Here is a 21,472-nt window from a genome sequence, read left to right as displayed (position 1 = left end):
AAAAAATTTGATTATCTGGCAAAAAGCTTTTCCGACTGTGGAGTACAGTGTTGTGTGTGTAGTTACTGATTTATTTTTATCATACTGTAGTTCTAATTTCAGGTTGATCTTGTCTCTTAGTGAATTTGTCAAGCATATTATTCCTTTTAGAAGAGGACTGTGTTGCTTTGACCTTCCAGTCAAATATTTAAGAATATCTTTGAGCGTGTGAAGATAGTATTCTGTTACCCAACTGAGAAATCAACAATCCTTCCTCCCAACCCCCCAGTCCATAACCTAATGAAGTTTTTAAATGCTCAGAAAAACAGAAGATTAGTGGTGGAAACTTATTTGTAAGTAACTTGTTAAAAGATTCATGCATTGCCTTTTGATTTCTTTAAAAAGAGAGAAATGTACCAAATGCCTGACATTCAGGACTTGAAGTATGGATTGGTCTAGGAAAATAACATTAGAACTGGGTTGCCAGATGTTAACATGTTTTATTAGAAATGAAGAGGAAGAGACTAATCTGCTTCTGCATTCTCAGTACAGATTGAAAACCTGATATTCAGCCAAAAATAGATAAAACTGAAAAACAATTCTTCAAATTCAAATCCTGGTATTATTTTTTTATGGACAGAGTATTTTGTGAAGTTGTTTTGTTATGTGTCCTGCTGGTGCTTTACTTGGGCACATCCAGTCAATTATCTATCTTTCCCCCTTTGGGCCTTGATTAAATCTTGCCATAAGAACTCTTGATTAGGAGAAATTCACCCAGGACTGTGATTATCAAGTATCTGGATGGCTTGTGAGTTTAGGAGTCTGAGCCAAATGATTTCACCTGAATAATAGGATATACTCTGCAGGGGCCTTCTTGAATGACCTGACTGATTAGGGAACAAAGGATTTCTTAATTTGTAGGAACTCTCTTTCATCTTTTCTTTAGGTTTCTTGAGTAGGAAGATGGACTGTAGCAGGTAATTTTTTTCTTAACTGTCACTGTTTTTAATCTCTATTTTGTTTCTCCTCTGTTTGTGAGCTTTTTGGTATTTTCAGTTAGGTTTCTAATTAGAGAGTAACATGCAATCGGTTCCAGCAATACTTACACTGTTAAAAATTATTTCTGTAGAGGAGTTTTGTTTAAAAAGCAAGACTATCTACCTTGTGTTTAGAACTTCATATTCTGGATTTGAGATACTTTTTAGTAAGAAATGTATGAATGCAAGAACCAGAATGCTGGAAATAGAGTTGTTATTTATCTTACTCTCTCAGGCTAGTAGGTTGTACTAGCAGAGTAGTAACGGTTTTGCCTATGAAACAACATGGTGGTGGTGTAACAGCACTGCGGTTGCAGCCTGTTAACAACTCCTGCTCTGGTACAAGGTCACTGTTTGCCTCCATTTGGTGAGGGAACGCTTGGAAAAAAATCTTTCTCCTGCATGCAAAAACTTCTTTAAATCAGAAAGGATGTTTTTTGTGTGACTTGAATGGGGGAGGAGGTGACAGCCTGTAGCTCCTAAGTGAGATGTAAATTCTTTGCCAGGACTTCATCATAGTCCTGACAATGCTTTTGTGCTAACATTTTGCTGAGGACGTTTAAGTCTTAGGGTGTGGAAGAGAATCATTGCTAGTTCCTGCAGAAATATTGTTTGGTCTCCCTAGGGTCCAGTGGCTTTAGCAGCATAAAACAGAAGAGTGGAGCCCCTGTGGGATTAATTTTTAACTTTTAACTATTTATGAATTAGTTTTTCTTCCTCTTTGATCTCCAAACCAGATTAGGATTTGAGTTTACTGTGTCTAGGAAGGCTTGGCCTTGGAAGGCTACTCCCTTCTTACATCATTGCAACAAAGAGAAGGGAATTTGAGTGCATGGAAATAGGTGGTTTCCAACAAAATTGAAGTGCAGATGTTTTGGACACCCATGCTTCCTAGTTTGTGAAGTTGTTCCATCTTTCGGTTTCTTCATATCCTCATGATAATGCCTAACTGAGCATGGCTGGTAGAGTCCCCACCACCCCGGCTGAAAAGGCTACCATATTCCAGCTTAATTGCCCATCACAGCTTGTTTTAGTGGTAAAAGTTGTGGTGATAGAACATTTCGTCCAGCAGAAATGAATGGAAGCTGTTTGCCTGTTTTCTCTTTTTGCTCTACTGCTAGGTTTTTGCTCTACTGGTAGAGCAAAATTGCTTTTCCTCCAGCTGGTATCTACCAAATTCTTACCATTGCCCTTAATATACCTTGTCTTGTACTGAATCTCCCTTTGGTTTAATCAGCTCAGGTTTTCTCTCTCATCCTTCCTTTCTCTAAAAAGAAAAGGAAAGTCTCTAAAGTAGACTTTAAAGTCTACTTAAGAGTTGTTCATAGGTGAAGTATTTGATTAAGATAGCTCATAATTTAGTTTACCCATTTAAGATATTACCCATTTAAGACACTGCACATCTTGTGCAGCATTTCGCGAAATGCCAAAAAGTGGAATATTCAAGAATTGCAAAGATAAGACAGTTGAATGTATGCATTGATCTTTCTTCAATTTTGTTTCCTTTGTATCATTTACCTTTATGAAGTTTGTATTTTCAGCTCCGAGGAGATAATAAGCCAGGAGTATGGGCACACAGTCGAACTTGATTGGATTATGGTGTTAATATTTTACTGCTAATCAACAGAGTCAGGGAAACAGTGTATGTATGCTTTGCCCACTCCAGTTATGAAGTATAGTATGTTAACTGAAACAATATTAATTGACTATCTTGGTTGCTCTGAACTATCTGTACGTGCTTTGTACTTGATAGTGACCCCTATAACTAAGAGTGTCTGGCTTTTTTATTGTACACGTTTTTGTTTGCGTATAGTTTTCTTAAAGCTTCACTCTCTGGGCTCCAGTTTTCCAAGGGAGAGGCAAAGCCATTGTAAAAGTTCTGACAATGGGCGTAGAACTGGAAATAGACACCTGATACTGTGATACTCCTTTTTAAAAGCATTGAGAATGGTAATTTTCACATCCCTGCAAGAGCTAGGTAAGTTCTTGTGGCAGGGGAGGAAAATACCTTTGACTGCACTTGTGGGGTATTGTGCTTAAAGTCTGTCTACCTGTCTGTCCATGGGTATGATCCTTGTTTGTGGTGGAATCAGGAAAAGATCCCTGGTTTTGGGGGGTTGTGATGGTGATATTGTCCTATATGCTTAGGAATGTAGGTTATTGCTTTTTGAGGTAACTGACAGGGACACAGAGACCAGTGAAATAACTTTTTGTCTGTCAATAAGCATTTATGTGATATATAATATCTAGCTCGGTGGTGCACAGTAACCAATCTGTCTGATTCTGGGAGATGTGTTCTGAAATACTCATGTTGCCAGCCTCCAAATCTCCTCCTGTCCTAAATTGCTACCCTCTCCTGCTTTTCACATATTGCATCTTTTTATATGCTTCTGCCCTGCCTCCTGCTTCTTTATATGATTCACCAGGAATCAACACAAGGGAATCCAGCTGTGGCATTTGAGATGTTACCACACCAGTTCCAGAGGTGGCCAAGTAAGATGTGTGCCAGTTTGGAGAAGGAAGAATGTGTGGTTTTGCTTAGCAAGGATGCTAGAAGCTATTTGCTTCAGATGTCTATTTAACTTGAACCATAACAGCCATCTATCAGGATTGAAATGATAGAGGTTGTTGTGAGCTGTCTGGGGAGCCAGCAGGAATTTTACTCCACTGACACCTGGTTAATTTTATGTTCTTTGCTCCATGTGCTTTGAGGAGTCTTATGAGCTTGACACTTTAGCATATCTGTGGAGGATAACTGGAGGGGTTGCACAAATCCTATTTGACAGAATTAGCAACAGTACAAGCCATTGCTGTGTCAGCCATGTCTCAACTACTTGAATAAACTTTCTTTTTGAACTGATGTTTGCATCAGTGTTAAGCTGTGTTCTTTGATTTCATCCTTGAATCGTCCTTTCCTGTAGAGGTAGGTGAATTAAGTAGTCTTAGTTTCCACCTTTTTGAAAATACTTTTGTAAACTACTGGTTATGTCACTACTCCTTGCCTTTGCAGGACAGTGGTGTTATCCAGTCTTGGGTTTCTGATCTTTCTACTCTGCTGTTCTGTTTCCCTCTAGATAGGGAATGTTTTTACCAATTTGATATTTTTTAGTTTTGGTTTGCTTGAAAGTTGCATTAAAAGAATGTTTAAGCATAAACTCTTCTCTCAAAAATAGGGAAAAGATCAAACTAAGGTTGCCTGTGCATCTTTCCTTTATTCACCCTTTAGGTAAATAACTCTGTGATTGCAGTCTGTGTTTTCTTTTCCAGTCTTTTTAAATAGAAAGTGGACAAGCAGGAAGGGAGCTTCTGCATGAAATTTTATGATGGATTAGCAGAAACATTGGAAAGATGGTCTTGGGAGTTGTGCTTTTTTTGTTGTTCTTTTCGTGTCACAAGAGCATATTGATGTATAGAAAACATCTGTTTGGAGGTTATTGTGGGAATGAGTAGCTGCACTAGCTTGTATTTTGACTTAAAGGAGCTAGTTGAGAGGCTGAAAACAACTTGAGTATGTGATTTAAAAAAAATGGTATTCCTGATAGATGGTAAGAAGAAAAGAAAAAGTACTAATGGTATTAACTTCAGATACGCATGTCTCCGCATAGCTGTAGATCTGTAAATAAAGAACAACTCCTGATAATTTAGAGTGTTGAAGGGTTACAAGTTTCTAGAAGAAAATACTAATTTACAGTGACAAGCTCTCTCAATATGGAAAAAATATAGAAATAATAGTGAAAGTCAATATGGCTACATGAGGAGCTATTTAGTAACTTGAAGACCGAAAAGGCTTTGTGCAAAACAGAGAAGTGAAAGTAAGTAATTACTCTTAAAGCTCAATGTGAAACAAAAGGACAAGCACATATGAGTGAAATCTACCCCGTGGTTCCTTGTTTTAAATTAGCAGAGTTGAAAAGCATTAAGAAAGGTTTTTATAAATCACTAGAAGGATGAAGAAAGGGATGAAACTATGTTTAGAAAAGGAACACAAAGAATAGATGACACAGATGCTTAAATTAACAACAAATCACACCAAACAAAAAGGACAAATTCAACACCTTTTAGGCATTGGTTATTATGTCAGTCACTAGGATTCAACTGTGTGGATTGATTTTGTTTTTTTTTGTTTTGGTTTGGTTTAAGTGTTTAAATGACTGAATCTGAGTTTTTTGGCAATTATTTTGAATCAGTTTGCAGATGATAAATGCTATTTTTATTCTTATGCTGTTGTGTGAAAGTATGGCTTGTGGAATTCACTGGACTGGATAGTCTCTAATAACTATAGGATATAATAGACAATTAACTTGTGAGTATCTAGATAAAAAGTAGCCAGAATGGATTTCAGAAGAAGAATCACATCCAAGTAACATGGTTTCCTCCTCTTTTTGTGAGATAACTATTGTGAAAGGGGAGCAGTAGCTGTATTTTCTGACTATGCAAATAGTTTAGGGTTGTGTTAGTGTAATCTTTGAATTACACAGGAAAAATGTGGTCTAAATCAGTGGATTCTTTTGTTTTGTTTTCTTATTAATCACCAAGACCGCTTCTCAAGGTATCAAAGTTGTAGTTTGGTTGTAGTAAAATCACTCTCGTTTTGACTGGGTGTTTGATTGAGAAGAGGGTGTTTGGTTCTGTCAAGCTGAGTGAAACAACTGCCAAGGGGTATTTTGAGGACAGTCTGCATTGGATTGAAAGAATTATGTGTTTAGTATAAAGATTGGGGAAGGAGGAAAGTAAGTTGATATAAGTCAAAGAATTCTCTTCTGTGTCCATGAAGAGTAAGAGAAGTAATTTGACATAATTTATTCAACTCACCTAGATCTCTTACTGTGAAGAAAGTTCTTCCAATTATAAAAGTGATGTGAGATAGTGATGTGGAAGAGTTAAAGGCTTTTAACTGCAAGCATATTTTAAGAATCTTTGATCCATTCTTATGTTAGGAGAGAGGTGACTTCCCTGAGGTATCTTCAAGTCCTAAGTTTATAAGATTCTACAAATAGTTAAAATTGTCTGGAAAGTGTTAAATCATTATACTTTGTCCTGCTGTGTGTATTGCTGCTAATTCTCAAGAATTTTGTGTCAGAAAAAGTTTTCTGTGTTCATGGCTGTCAAATACAAGGAAGGCCTTTTTCCCTCTGTAACTGTTCCTTATCAAATGCTTAATTTCAGAAACTTCTGGTTGCAGCGTGCCTTTTGTACATAATGTGTGTGGGCTTGGTATGTTAGAGTCATGTTTTTTAAAACTATGTAGCTGAATTATCTTGAAGTTAAGAGTGCGTGTTTCTGGATTTGGGCATGATATTACCATAGTCTTTAAACTTAGTGTTACTCTGAGAAAATTAATGTTCTTTGTAACCTCTTTGGTCAGCTAGTACAAATATTGTTCAGCACTGAAGAAGAATGAATTTCAAGTTGTTGCATTTAAACTTTGGATATTTTCTGAATTACTATGATAACCAGGAGCTAAATGTCTGAATTAAACTGCGTGAATCTGACCTTCAAGGGCTTCCTTTATGAGATTTTTTTTTTTTTAAAAAACAAAAACCAACCTTAGATCTGGCTCCTGATAATCCAGTTTTTGTGTATTAATGAGACACAACACAAGACAAATTATTTTAAGCTGTGGTAAAGAGAAGAAGGGGAAAAAAAAAGTCATAATATCTTTGGAGAGTATGTTCCAAATTTTCTGTATATCCTTAGCTATGTATTGGGCTGTGTGTGGAAGTCTATAGCCAGCGGCTCAAGGCACGTGATTCTTCCTCTCTCTGGCGTTTGAGACCACATCTGGAGTACTGTCTTTAGGAAGCCCCAGCGCAAGAAAGACATTGATGTGCTGGAGTGGGTCCCACAGGTGGCTACCTAGATGGTAAGGGGCTGAACTACACCACGAACAAGGAAAGGCTGACTGGATTTCTTCAGCCTTAAGAAGAGAAAGCAAAGGCAAGATCGTCCTGATGCCTGCAACAACCTAATGGGAGAGTGTTGGGAAAAACGGGGCCGCAGTGGGAAGACAAGGGGCAGCAGACACAAATTGGAACATGAGATACTGCAATAAGATATAAAAGAAACATTTTATATCATGAGTGTAGTCGAACACTGGAATGCTTTGACCAGAGAGGTTGATTAAAAGACAGTTTTCTAAATGTTAGTTAGCCCCTCTCTTAAAACAAATGTTCAGTGTTCAGGTTAGTAGGCCTTGGTGCCCTCTACAGTTTTGTTCCAGTTGCTGTAGAGTACTCTGTAGCATCTTTGGGAAAAGGTCTATAGGCAGCTGTTTATTAGTCTTCACAGAAGTAATGGAATTGATGCTTGATAAACAAACCAAGTTTTGAAATGTCTGGTGAAATCTTATTGAAGATACCCAGCTATGTTCATCAGATAAGGTATGATTAACTTGTATGCCATGATTAATGGAATAGTAGAGTGTTGTAAAATAGATAGTATATTTTATTATTCCAGTTGGGGGAAAAAGACCCCACACCAAATAAGGGCTTGTATTCCCAAAAGTATTCCATCTTAAATGTGGATCAGTTGGTCCAATAGAAGTAATTCTTTTTGTGTAAAGACTTTGCCTTGCTTTTATCTGTAATGGCTAGAGTAGTACTTGCGAAATGTTTAAAAGCTTTTTTCTTCCTTTGAGCTGCCTCACATTTTCAGGGTTCCTGTCATTATGGGGACTGGAGAAATCTAGGAATTTATTATAAAATGGTAATTTTGTCCTTTAATTTCAAGGGGAGTTATCCAAGATAGTCAGTGTTAGCTGGAGAGAATAAAAATGAAAAGGTTCTATGCCATCTCTAATCGCAGTTGTTGATCTTCTGTCCTGATTGCCTGCAATCGTGGGGTGAGGTCCTCTTCACTTGTGGCGGGGGGTGGTTTGTTTCTGTGTTTTTCTTTTTTCTTTCCCTCTGTTACCCTTAAGGGGAGCAATGTTTAGATGCGTGAAGTCTGTCAGGACATAGTATAATGGAAAAAACAGCTGATACTTCAAATAGACATAGGGTTGGAGTGGTTACAGTAAGGCTGAAGGGAACAAGACCTTTTGCTGATACTTGGTCCTGTTTAGGACATCAGTGTTAATGAAGAACAAGTCCCGATGAGCCATGAGTGTCTTGACCTCTGCATCCCCTCCTGACCTTTCCAGTGTGGAGCTGTGCCTGGGAACTTTCTGTTAGCCAGAATTGCACTGGAGTTTTTTATACGTAATAGGTAATCATAGTCAGGTTTTCTTTGTGGATTCCCTTATTTCAAAGTGATAAATTTCTTTGCTAAAGCTTGTTTTCATTTTGTTACAACACTAGCGATGTTACAGGCTTGCTTTTCTGGGGGACTTGTGTTACTGAGTTTCTTTGGCTTGATAGTCAGATAACATATCCATCTTCTACTGAATGTGCTCTTTTCAGCTTTATGTAGGACTGACATGGATGTGGGTTTTTTTATTGATATTCTCACTGTGAGCTGCAAATACAGGTCAGACTGAACTTGATGATGATGTTGATACTTGTTTGAACTGGCTAACTTGGAAATTAATTTAAATTTAAATAATTCTAAATTATTTAACTAATAATTCGAACTAATTAAATAATTAGAACTAATTTAAATAATTTCTTTTTTCACTTTAAAAATATGATTTTGTTTACTGTGATACTTTTGACCCAAAGTGTAAATAGTATCTCCTGCTATTTCTCTGGGATGCATTTTTTATATCTTGATATATTTTGTATTGCAACTGATGAGAAGCAATGTGTTGTCTGTATGTATTATTTACATTTAATGGACAGGCCCCCTTGACAGTGTCAGCAAATGTTTTAAGGTCAGAGGAACAGAGCACTTCGGTGGTACTCTGCTAATCAAATACACATTTTAAGTTTGGGGTTTTTTCCCCCTTGGGTTACTGTTTTTTTAGAAAGAACCATAATTATTATGTGAGAACTGAAAAGCTGTGAAGCAGTTGGAGAGAATATTTTTGCACTGGTGAGATGAACAAAAGATTGACTGAGACTGTATTAGACTGAAAAGATGGTTGCTGAAGAAAAGGGTCAAAGGTCCAAACTTGAAATGAGAGGATATTTTAAGTGTTGATAATTTGGAACTTTTGGTAGGATACTGAACAAAATTCCCTCTTTTCAAATCACTGTGTTTGATCAGATACTGATACCTTCACATGGCTTAATTTAAATTAAATTTAGAATGGATTTTAGTCTCCTTTTTGTAGATGCAGATATGTGTAGCTGACCTAAATGTGTAAGTAAATGGATCTACTGATTTATTGGCCGTTCTTATGTACATATGTTCTTTACTTATTTGTATCAAATGTTTTGAAATCACCTCTTTAAGGGAGTTTGAATTTCCCTTATCATCATATATAGTTCTCATCTCTGAACTTCTAAATATGTCTCTGTATGATAATCTACATGACAAGGCCAACACAGGTTGACTACCACTGAGGTTTATTTGATAGTGGTCTTGGAAAGTGTCAGAAAATTGACTTCAAAACGTCTGTGCTACTCAGATTAAGGATTTGTAAAATAGCTTTGGAACTATTTTCTTCTGCAGTTTGATTCATAATAGTGGTGTTAAACACTGTTGGTGTTTATAATCTGAAATTTTTCTGAACTGTGCAGAAAGCAAAAGATGAATGCTAGGAATCTAATCTGGTTTTCACTGTGTTAGCAATGTATGTAGCTTTCTTATGAAAATGCTAACATTGGTTTTTCAGTTTGTTTATATCTATACACCAGTTATAACAGCCTTTAAAATTCTTTTATGTTGTAACATTTCATTTGAAAATATTTGTTTAATTGCTTGCAAATGAAAGACTTTTAAAGTGTGTATTTGGGTTCAAGGTAGGAAGTTTGAAAATAGAAGCTCAAAGCAAGTTTTCAGAGCGGCTTGATAGAGACAAAGTTATTTCGAAATGTAAACTGTGAATGTATGTGGGCCTTTTCTTTAGGAGTTGTGTGTCTGAATTTGTTATAGTCCTAGCTCTAAGGTATTAATGAGATTCTGAATCACTTCTATGTTGACACATGAACGCTTTATTTTCCCCTGTGGATTCTTCTAAGTTCTCCTAAGCACGAGAAAAGTTGTTTGGAAAATTAATAAGAAACAGCTACAAATGTGTGATAAACCTGCGTTTAAAAAAAATTGTATGTTGAATCAAAATTAGATACTAAACCCCCAAACCATTTATTTTTATTCCTCTTGAGTGTAAGGTCATTTTGACTAGTATGATGATGGAAGTGGACTGGGCAGTAAATCTTAAAATTGTTGGCAGGAAAAAGGAGAGAAAGAAATGAGAAAACCTTGAACTTTCCGTTATCTAGATGGCTTAGAAATGACAAAACATATTGCATAACTGTTTATAGGGAGAAAATACACTCTGAAATCAGTGCCAGTGATAGTGCTTCACAGAGGTTGCATTGCCCTTGATCCATAGATTGTAAGAAACAGTTCTGGTAGTTCTTATGGAAGCATCTGGTTGCAGTTACCAATTTATCCCTGTCGAAATAGGTAAGAATTACCGAAGGTACTGGTGTAACACTTTTCTAAATACCACAACTCAGTAGGTTTTAAGATGTAGTTACTATAAAGTTACAAAATAGTTTGTGTTCTGCAAGTCATGTAGTCTTGTTCTAGTTTTGTTTTCTGTCCTCTGGGATGACTTAGAACAAGGCAAACGCTTGCACAGATGTCAGGTAGAGGTGTCTTAAATTTCTTAGAGTAGGAAGTGTTGTGCTTTTAAAATCTTGGAGAATTAGTTGCAAATCTGATGCTATCAGGGGAATATGAAATGCTCACTGCGAGGTGTAGAGCTCTGACATCTTTGTAATCTGACAAAATCCTGGATACCTTTGTGTGTTTTGTAAGACGACAGTTTTTCACTTAACAGTGTTGCAAATGTAAGTGCCGTTGCATTTTACTGAAGACGTAAGTTTAAGGCCTGTGTGTTTTTGCCTGTGACTTTTCAGTTTAATTTCTAGGAGAGGGGTCTTCCCTCTTTCTCACCTTTCAATTTAACTTTTGTATTTGAATTTTCAAATGAAACTCCTTTTACCTTTCAATAATTGATGAAATGTACTCTGGTGTGCATGTTTATTGTTGAACTTATTTAATATTTCAAATATTTTATACAATTTCTTTATAGAAACGATTACAAAAAGAACTATTGGCTTTGCAAAATGATCCACCTCCAGGAATGACTCTAAATGAAAAGAGTGTACAAAATTCAATTACACAGTAAGTATATATACTCTTTTTGCCATTAAGCTGAAAAGCGTAAGTAATGAAGTTCTCTGCATGCCACTTCCACTACTTATTTCAAGTAACATTCTGAATTTTTGTTCTTAGTCTAGGGAGTGAAACATTGTTCTGCTTACTGACCATATTGCAGTAATGTGCTGGACGCTCTCAGGAACAAGATAGTGAATTCATTAAATTTTTATTAGACATTTTCCTGCCTAACAAAATGTCAATTGGTAAAAGCTTCTGCATATTTTAGAATAGAATAACTTAACAATCTTTTGTGGCTACTAACCTCTGCAATCCCTGTAGATTTATTGAAGTAATGGAGTAGCTGGTTTATAGTCTGTTATTTGTGTTGAGTATATTTCCTAGCTGTTAATTCCCATTACCTTCTTTCTCTAAAGCAAGTGGAGGAAACTTCTTAAAGAGCAAAGTTCGTAGAATCATCTGGTTGGGAAAGGCCCTCAGGATCAAGTCCAACCATTCACCCTGCTCTGTCAGGGTCCCTAAACCATGTTCCTCAACACCAAATCCTTTGCACTTTCCTACCTGCTGTAATTTTTTCTGTGATTACCAAAACGAAGAGAAACATGGTTAAATATTCTGTGTTCTGTCCATTGGAAGGGACAGGGATTGTTCCTGGTACTGATTTAAATTATTTTTTAGCTAACTGAAATTCAAAGAATTTAGACTGTGTTGGTATTTCTTTTTGATAATTTTCTTAGTTTAGTTTTAGAGAAATGTTGAAAAATTCCTAGTAGATGTAAACATTTATGAGAGTATGAATCTCATGCTATATGTTCTGAACTCTATTATTGATTGATAGATCAATTTAAAAACATAACATAGATCTAACTTCTGAATTTGCTTCACATCTGCGTTTTTGATGGTGGCACTCAAACCATGAGGCTTTTCTGAGCCTTGTATATACTGAGTTACACACTGCTATTACTTTTTAAATGGTGCTGGGTTTTGTGATATTTTATGCAGATGAATGTGATGAAACCAAATTGAAATAGCACTTTCCAGAATTTGGTACAAATAATAATAAACTGTTGTACGATTGCTGAATTACAGCTTGTGTTTTTGCTTTACTTCAGGTTTTCTTTGGGAAGCAAAATACTTAAATTTTCAGGAAAAAAGACTCAAATCTAATATTGCAAGTGTTTTTCACTCACTTAAACAAAAAGCAACTATTAGGTGAAAGTTTACAGAAGATGAGGAGATGGAAAAAGAAAAGAAAAAAATCTGTTGTTTTTTTTTCCTGTTCATGGATTTCCATTTTTCTTAGGATGTCTCTGTTCCCAGGGTACTGCTTCATTATTTCTTTCCTGCTATATACAATTTTTATACCTTTTGATACCTTGCAAATGAAAACTTCCTGTTTACTGTCATGCTAGACTTTGGAATTTTGGAATTGTCACTGTTGAAGAAGCTTTCTGTCACAAGTAACATTGTATTTTTTCTTTGAGGGTTTTTAGTACCAAGTAGTATGTTCTGAGTTCATTAATCAGGTTGCAGTTTGAACTGGTGCAGTAAAGATTTGTGTAGCAATACTAGCTTGGATTTGAAAGATACTGAGTAAAATAATTGGATCCCATGATGTAATTGGGTCACTTGAAACGTTAAGCAATCATCTGTTTTAAATACAGAGGATTAGAAATTTGAGATGGCTAAACTGTAAAGCACATGGGAAAGATGGGTTCTAGTGATTCCTTGGCCATAAAAGGAGCAATGTCCAGGCAGACTTATCTTCTACTTAGCAAATGAAACTATTTTAAAAACTTGAAAGTGAAGGTTTTGGCTCACAAGGACCAATAAAGCTGAACAGTATTGTTGCACCATGTGGATAAACGTAAAAGCAGAAGGCATATGAAGAGAAAAGTGGTCTGGAGTGCAGAAAGATTAAATCGAAGGAGTCTTCACAACATTGAAATACGGAACACTAGTACAGCCATCACTGTGCACTGTTGAGATGCATTCCTTCTGAAGAGTGTGACAGCTAGCAGTTAAGTAGAGAAGCAATTTTTCTCAAGAACAAAAAAAAGCATGAGTAATAGAAGGGAAGATAAAAAGTGCGCATGGCTTAAATACATGAGGAGAGTGTATATGACAGGAGAATGGAGAGGTTGGGAATAGGATCATCACGACTGCCAACTGAAGGAAATGTTGACTTTTCTGGACACGTTGCTGTTCTGAAAATCTCAGCTGCCTCACCTGAGTCTGATGTAAATTTTTGAGCATTTTTGTAGTCTCTTGCTGAGTGTTTACCTTATTGTGTTGCTCAAAGGTATAAAACTCAATCAAAGATGAGACAAAAACAGGGGAGTGATGCTGCAAAGGATGGTATTAAGTGATCAACAACACAATTTGAGTGTGGCTGTATGTGTTGCAAAGCATCTATCTTTGACTGAATTAAAAAAATACCAACCCAACCCAAAACCAACAATAAAAAAATGCTCACTTAACAACTCCCCTGTCAATTACTTCCATGTTATTATTAGAGAAGGAGCAGAAACAGAGGAAAAAGAATACTGTGACATGTTGAGGTGTTATCTTTATTACAGTTGTAAATAATCCTTTTTTTTGTTTTATTTTTAGTGTTATATACTATGTAATTTCTGAGTTTTTCACAGATGTAAGTGCGAGAGGAGCATTGTCCTTCCCCCTTGGATGCAGATTTTATTTTAATAAAGTCTATTGATGATTTCCTTGACAGAAAAGTGAAACAAATACTAATTTGTTTCCTTCTAAGCTTATTATTGTGTAGGAATAGACTTTAGAACAGGTTTGTCTCACATTAACAGTCTTTTTTTTGGGAACTGATAGGTCTGTGTTGAGTTCAACTCATAATTACTCGTATATTTTGCAGTTCTATATCAATGCCTATGTGTAAAATAACAAGCTTGTTTCTTTTAAATGTAGACTTGATGTGTTATTCACCTTTGTGATTGTTATACTATTGGAGAGTTTAGAAGATTTGGCTGTGATTAGTATTTGATTTGATTAGTCCAGGAGTAATATTATAATTTGTCAGTCCAGAATACTAAAAATTCTTTTGCTCCGTTTCTTAGGTGGATTGTAGACATGGAAGGTGCTCCAGGAACACTATATGAAGGGGAGAAATTTCAGCTTCTATTTAAGTTCAGTAGTCGGTATCCTTTTGATTCGCCTCAGGTAACTGCTTTTGTCCTTCTTGCTTAATGCTACCTTCAGGTTATGACATCCACATATCATCCATGTATCATGATGTGAGGTTTAGTTACTTTAATTTGTATTAAACACATTGTGCAGGTGCCTTTTCTTTTAAAAATGACTCTGCAGTGAGATACAGTGCTGTGACAGTCTACTTGGTTTCATATGAAAGAGCAACGTAAACTGGAGGCTTCTGTGAGGGTCATAGTCGTGTCATATGAAAGACCAACACAGAGCAGAGTAGGAAGATCTCCTTTACTGTGGTATAGGAGCAGAGTAAACAACAAACTGCTTTTTCTTCCCCTCTCTTTCTGCTTTCAACTATTTTTTTTTTCTAGTTTGTTTTTAAGCCTCTTCCATCTTCTCTGCTGCCATTGTTAATACAGCTGGGGAAATACTGTGCTTCTGGTAGGGGTTCTTATGTCAGTTACCTGACATCTTTGAGATGCCTGCAAATCTAGTGGTTATAATTGAGGTGTGCGATGCTGTGTTGCTTTCATGGCAACTTAAAGAACTGAAGGGGCAGCAGCACTACTAGGCTGCAGAATGAGCTCTGTACATCTGTCCCTCTGTTACCTGAGGAGAGTGTTACAGAACATGGCTGGCAAGACTGGCATTCGTCTATCACCACCCACTTTTCTGAGAAAGGAAGAAGAAAAGCAAGAGTGCCTTAGTTCATGTCCTGTCTGTTTCAGCTCAAAAGTTCCAAGAGTGATCTCTGACACTTTTCTTATTGGTGTTGAGACTGAAGCATGGAGCTGTGAGACACACTTAAACCATAAACATTACGTATTTTTAGGTACCGTGATAAAAAAATAGAATGCTGACTTTTTGGCCTTAGGTTTTAAGGAACAAACTGGCCACCTGTACTTCTGCACCTCATCAGATTTGCAGTGAACTACTCATAGGTGATCCACAGGACAGTAGCCACTTTCATTTGGTTCCAAGTGGATACCGTTTGTATTCATTATCCAATCTGTGCGTGTGGCTCCGTGCAATTTATTGTAAAACAGCAAATTGCATCCGTAGATGTACACTGACTTTTAGCACAGAAAACAATCAAGGATTTAAGTACTGGATACTTGATTGTTGGAGATGGCTAGAATTTCTGTTACACAAATGGTACTGTGCATTAAGTTCATTCTGTATTACAAACCTAGGGGTCATAACTCTCTCTCCTGCAAATCTTACTGTGAATCGACAGTTTACACTTCTGCTGCTTAATCACTTGACTGTTTTCTGCCTTAAATGTATGTTGTCTATCATAGTCTGCATGCTTTTACTTACCTAGTACACCTAGTTCTGGTTTTCCTATTAGTTAGAAGTGAAATACATTACTGGATCATGAAGGTAAGCTCTTCAATGCTTAAGAAATGCCAGTTTAAAGATAACGAGAGGTCATTCTGCATTCAGTTTTTCTGCTACCGTAGAAACCTGTTTGCCATTGAGCTCTGTAATTTCAGTTTCCTATATGATGATGATGTTGCTTCTTTCTTGTAGTCAGTGATGAGGTGGATGTGCTGTGTACATGTGTACGTATTTATACACATACATATACATCTATATAATTTAGGAAACACTTAAGAGACTTCTGAGTATTGTGGTTATGAGTGGTAGAGATTTATTATATCATTGCATAAAAGGTGACAGTGGTTACGTTTGATAAGGAGCTCAGGAGGATAATGCTGCTAGGAAGGTTTCACTTTTACTCCATTTCCGTTGGTCCTGAGCCAGTTTTGTATTTGACAAAAACTTAACATAAGAGCAATAGTTGTCAGAATGGCTTTTCTAACCCTTTTTTGACTGTGATATTATCTTTTAATAGAGAAGAGTTAAGGTTCTAAATGCTGTTCTATATTTGTCCGTGTCAAGTAAAAACACATTCCATTTGAAATAATGATCTGAAAATATTTCCTATGTGGTAACATGCTTTGGTTATGCAAGTCCTTTATTTTATAGCTAATAGGATTGATGCATTTTATGCTCTTTATGATGTAATCTGGATGAATTGTCCAGAATTTAGTTTCTATTGTGTCCAGGGTTATAGAAATACTCGTTTGTGAATCTCATTGTGTTTCCTGGTGTATAATGTTGTGGCTTATGAAATCATTAAAATCCAGTGTTTTGGCTAGGCAACTGTATTCCTTAGGACATGAAAGATGGAGGCTGCAAGATATAAAAAGTTTAGTTTGATGTCTTTGCACTATTACCTTTGCATTTTTCTATGTTATATAAATATTCGTAGAAAAAAAACCCCTACATTTACCCATTTATTTAACTTCATCTTCATTAGCTATTTAGGCTTTCATTGTTTTATTTTACATTTCAGTTAATAGTTTCCAAAAAGGAATGAACCTAACATAGTAAAGTGTATTGTTTAGTGTAAGTAAAAAATGGCAGATTCACTTCTTAAATAAGATATTATTGTTTTCCCAAAAGTAATAGTCTTATTTAAAATTTGAACAATAAATTACAATTATGTTTGTTCTTTTTTTTTTAGGTCATGTTTACTGGAGACAATATTCCTGTTCATCCTCATGTTTATAGCAATGGTCATATCTGTTTATCCATTCTAACGGAAGACTGGTCTCCAGCTCTCTCGGTGCAATCTGTTTGTCTTAGCATTATTAGCATGCTTTCCAGCTGCAAAGAAAAGGTATGGGCTTTTTTAGTTGAAGTAGAATAAGTAGAAGTTAATAGTTTTCTACTTTGCAAAGTAAGATTTTCACTTCTGAAATTCTAAAATAGACAAAACCACCATATCTAAATTTCTACTACTGAAAAAATACTAAGCTAGAACTGCAAAATAAACAGTGCAGTAAGTACTTTGTCACTGTTTTCATGGTAACCTGCTCTTGTATCATTATTGGAAGAGAGGAGTGAACGGAACCCTCCTAGTTGTACTAATTGTGAAGTTCAATCATGTTTTAGGGCAATTCTTTGTAAATTGATTATGTTTCCTAAAGGCAGTGCAAAACGACTATTGAAATGTCTTTAGTGCAGATATTTGTAAGGCTTTGCAGCTGTACTATTTTGGTGATCTTGATAACTTTCATTTCAGGAAAGTAAATAGTGCTAAGCTGCTTTTTTTGGCCATAGACAATTGGCACTGATACCTTAGACCTTTTTTGTAGAGGGACTACCCTTTTACTCTCGACCGTTTCTTTTGCAGTGGAATGTCTGTGGAAGTTAGATGTGGTCAGAGCTTGTACATCTCTGCTATCCAAACATGCCTATTTATGTCACATCCCAGTCAGTCCTAGTCATGTGTATGTGGTAGAACACCACCCCCAAAATGGCTTCGTATTGTATCCTATGACTTTGGTTTTGCATAATGATGACACTTGCTAAGAAAGCTGAAGAATATGAAGTCTTGATCAGATACAGATGTTTAAGTTCATTTTTTCACTCACTCCAAGGTGAGACTAATGGATGTGAATTGGATGTGATGTATCAGAATTAGATTCCAAACTGCAAAGGAATTAAGTTGGGTTTTTTTTAACAACAGCTGTTAATTTCTTGTGGGTTGTTTTCTTTCTTTCTTTTTTTTTTTTAAATTTATTTCTCTCTCTATCTGTCTCCAAACAGTTTGATATTTTTCATTAATGTTTTACTTGGAGTATCTCCAGTAAGAATTGTTACCTGGATCTTTAAGAGATATTTCTTGACAAAGTTCTAGCCCTGCCTGTTACCTCATTTTCACTGCATTCACGTGGTAGCCTTTCATAAGCTTATTAAATAGCTTATGCATTATAATATGAGGATTGTTTGATTATTTGTAGGTCTTTTCTTCTGTTGCAGAGGCGACCTCCAGATAACTCATTTTATGTAAGAACGTGTAACAAGAATCCAAAGAAAACAAAATGGTGGTATCATGGTAAGTATTTAACTAGGACCAGGAATTTTGAAGGTTTTTTCCAGACTGAAGGCAATTAAAACGTAGAAAAGTAGGATAAATGCATTCAAAGACTTAATAATTTTTTTAAATTTCAAAAAGTTATTGAAATCCTCTTTAAAATACTCTGCTGTGATTTGTTTTATATCACATTTTAATAACTCCTGATGGAAATTTAAACAATGCAGATTTATATGTTTTAAATTGTAGGTTTAAATTTGAATGAAAGTTCTTGTAAACTGTATTAGTCCGTGACAAGTCTTAAGTTTGGGTTTGGAGAAGGTCCATAATGAAGCTAGGTTTAGCTCTAAACCCAGGATTTTTTGTGATTGGTAGTGCTTTGAGAGCTTTTATGGCCTATGTGTTTGTAAACAGCTATGCGTTTTAATAGATTTCCACTGTTAATCAGAATTTCCAACGTGGGACAGTTGGCTCACTTAAAGACTCTTAAGAACTAATAGTCAATAGTATAGTAATAAGATTCTACAGGTACATGATTAAAAAAAAAAAAAACAAACTATACTAAAATTGCTACATAGAGTACTACAGTGTCTGTAGTGTTGTGTTGTTTTGGTTTGGTTTTTGTGGGTGGGTGGTTTTTTTTCTTCCCTTATCTTTCCATGTGCTCTCTGTCTGGCTTTATACTGTGTGTTTTCTTTCTTCTGCCTCAACATTTGTCATCCTCTTCCCAGACCTGGGGTTGGCTGTATGTGCTTGTCTTATCCGCTCCATTGGTGAGGAAAGAAAGAAGGAAGGGGTAGAGATGAGCTATGCTCTTCTTCTCTCATCTGTCATTGGCCAATACTTTCTTTCCTTTCCCTAGGAAAATACTGTACAAATGGTGGTTATTGGAAGCCCATATATTTTGGGAAAGGATGTGTTAGAGCAGGTAATACTGTGTGCTGGGGTGGTGTAGGAGTTGATCCCATCACTAACTTTCGCTGAAGGGTCCGTCATAAGACATCCTCTGTTTTTCACTCCCTCCCCACCCCAGAACATAGTCTGTCCCCTACGTGAAATGAGACCAAGCGTTTTGAGACAGTGAGGGTTAATGACTGGAAAAGCAAATGCCAAAGGCTTCACCCTTCGATTCTTAAAAGCCCATGGATGCCTTAACAAGAAAAACTTGAGAGTTTCATAGTACTTGCTGAGCCCTGTGGGGGTTTGATGTATGGTGATGTAGCAGAATGGAACTCTGTTTCTCATAATACGCTAGTAGCATCTCTAAACCAGGATGACTTCAATTACAGTAAGAGGAGTGCTGTATGTCATGGGATTAAGAGGTATTTAAGAAACTCAGGACTGTTTATTTTGTGACTGTACATTATGTTGTTTTTAAAATTGACTTTCAGAATAATGATCCTTTTGCCTGCAAGACTGGGTTTTTCATCTTCACCAGATTATTCAGTAGTCACTTTCTCTTCTCTTTCTGTCTTTGCGCTCTTGTAATGTGTTTGGTGCTTCTCCATTTCTAGTTTTGCTTTCTCTTTATGGGCAATTTTGAGAGAGTTTCTATTAAATATTTTTACTTTCACTAGCTAGTTATTTTTAGAAAGAAACACGTAAAGTTTCATTTATTGGCTTTATCTTGTGATTAAAATATGTTCTGTCTACTTTGAATTTGTACTAGTCTCGTTTTGATTCAGGATTGAAGTCAAGGAGAATAATCAGCAGATATTTGATTTCTTATTAATTAAATTTAATTTTAGTTAAACAAGCAAAACACTAAATAAGTACAAAAAGAAACGTGGGTTATCTGACTCTGAAAGTTGCTATGTAATTGTGGCTCAAAGCCATCAAGCTGCTTATAGTCCACTGAACAAGTCATTTGATTACTTAGAAGTAACTATGCAGTGACTGTTTACTGAAAGTCAAAAAACCCCTACCCTTTCCCAAACTCAGAGCAACATAAAAACCAACCTGAGGCAAGAGAAAGCAAGTCAGTTCATTTAAATTTGTAGTGGTTTGCTTTGGAATATTTTAATTTGTTTTTTAGCTTCCTTTTTAAGTACTAATTACGACGATCATGATTAGAAGTTCATTTGGCTTCCTCTCCCCACCATTAAATTCTTCCATTAAAAAATAAAACATGCCTGATGTCCATTGGACAAAAATTTTCTTAAATACTAGAGGGTTCTTCCTTCAAGTTTTACCTGTCAATCACTCCTCCTCTCAGTTACAAGTAATTTTGTTTCTTTCCTGTGGACACAAAACAAGACTGCCAACGCATGATCTTTTGAATTTTCAGTGTTTTCTTAGTGGGTTTGAAGAAATGGTGGGTTACACTAAAATGGGAAGTGTAGCTTGTGTGCTAATTTTAACCACCTCTCTGGAAAAGAACTGTCTTCAACATAAATGTACACCTGAAAAGATTTACAAGCCCTTGGAAAAGGTGATTCTGTCATCTTCGTTTTCTGCTCCTGCTTCAACTAACATGTCACATACCTAATCTTGTGGTTGAACCACTTTGGGCTGGGTAAATTACAGGAGAAAAAACAATCCCAACCAAGAAAGAAAATCAGCTGGCCAAGGGTAACCACTGGGTGAAATAAATGCCAGTGCTAATACAAGAACATGAGGAGGGAGATACAGAGCGGTTCTGCCCTTTCTATTGTCAGCCATTGGACTGGCTTAGCTTTAATGTGAAGTTAAATCCTGGCGTTTTGAAGAGAAAGGAGGAAGGGTGTCATCACTTTGAATACACGGATTTGAAGGAATTCTTTTTTTTCTAGTGGGTGCTTGGAATTTATTTAGCTGGAAGCAAATAGTGCATGGTTGAGAGCGGATGTAAAGCAAACTGATATGAACACAGAGGGATAAAGTGGCACTTTGAGATATATTCTGACATGTAAACATGTGTCTCTGTGCGTTTAGCTTACTACGGTTTTTAATCCCTCATTTCATCCCTGCCCCAACAAAGCAACTTATTCCATAAGCAGAGTTACAGAACCTTGTTTGCTACAAACTGATGTCCTTGCAAGCCCTGTTTCAAAACTCCTGATCTTTGATAACTAAACATATTTCTGGATTGTCTGCCCTTCCCAACATGTGCTTCAACTGTACATTGAATTTCATGTTGAATTTCAATATGCGTTGATGATGATGTCTTAAAAGACAGAAGAGG

General features: G+C 36.2%; 1 protein-coding gene across 3 annotated transcripts in view; it reads left to right on the top strand.

The window, feature by feature from the left end:
- Positions 1-21,472, top strand: part of UBE2W (ubiquitin conjugating enzyme E2 W) — a 32,735-nt gene that overhangs the window by 7,210 nt on the left and 4,053 nt on the right. The window contains exons 2-5 of one of the 3 annotated variants that reach the window (XM_086608698.1): positions 11,161-11,252; positions 14,333-14,435; positions 16,954-17,109; positions 18,255-18,330. In XM_086608698.1, the coding sequence (XP_086464824.1) occupies positions 11,161-11,252; positions 14,333-14,435; positions 16,954-17,109; positions 18,255-18,330 (427 nt within the window). Of the gene's footprint in view, positions 1-11,160; positions 11,253-14,332; positions 14,436-16,953; positions 17,110-17,625; positions 17,752-18,235; positions 18,331-21,472 lie in introns of those variants that run through there. The other 2 variants (XM_086608699.1, XM_086608700.1) reach the window with 2 other exon arrangements.

The sequence above is a fragment of the Tauraco erythrolophus genome, chromosome 3, assembly GCF_009769465.1.
Source record: "Tauraco erythrolophus isolate bTauEry1 chromosome 3, bTauEry1.pri, whole genome shotgun sequence".
Classification (NCBI taxonomy): Eukaryota; Metazoa; Chordata; class Aves; order Musophagiformes; family Musophagidae; genus Tauraco; species Tauraco erythrolophus.
The sequence above is the reverse complement of the archived record's forward strand: the minus strand, read 5'-3'. Positions and strand labels throughout refer to the sequence as shown.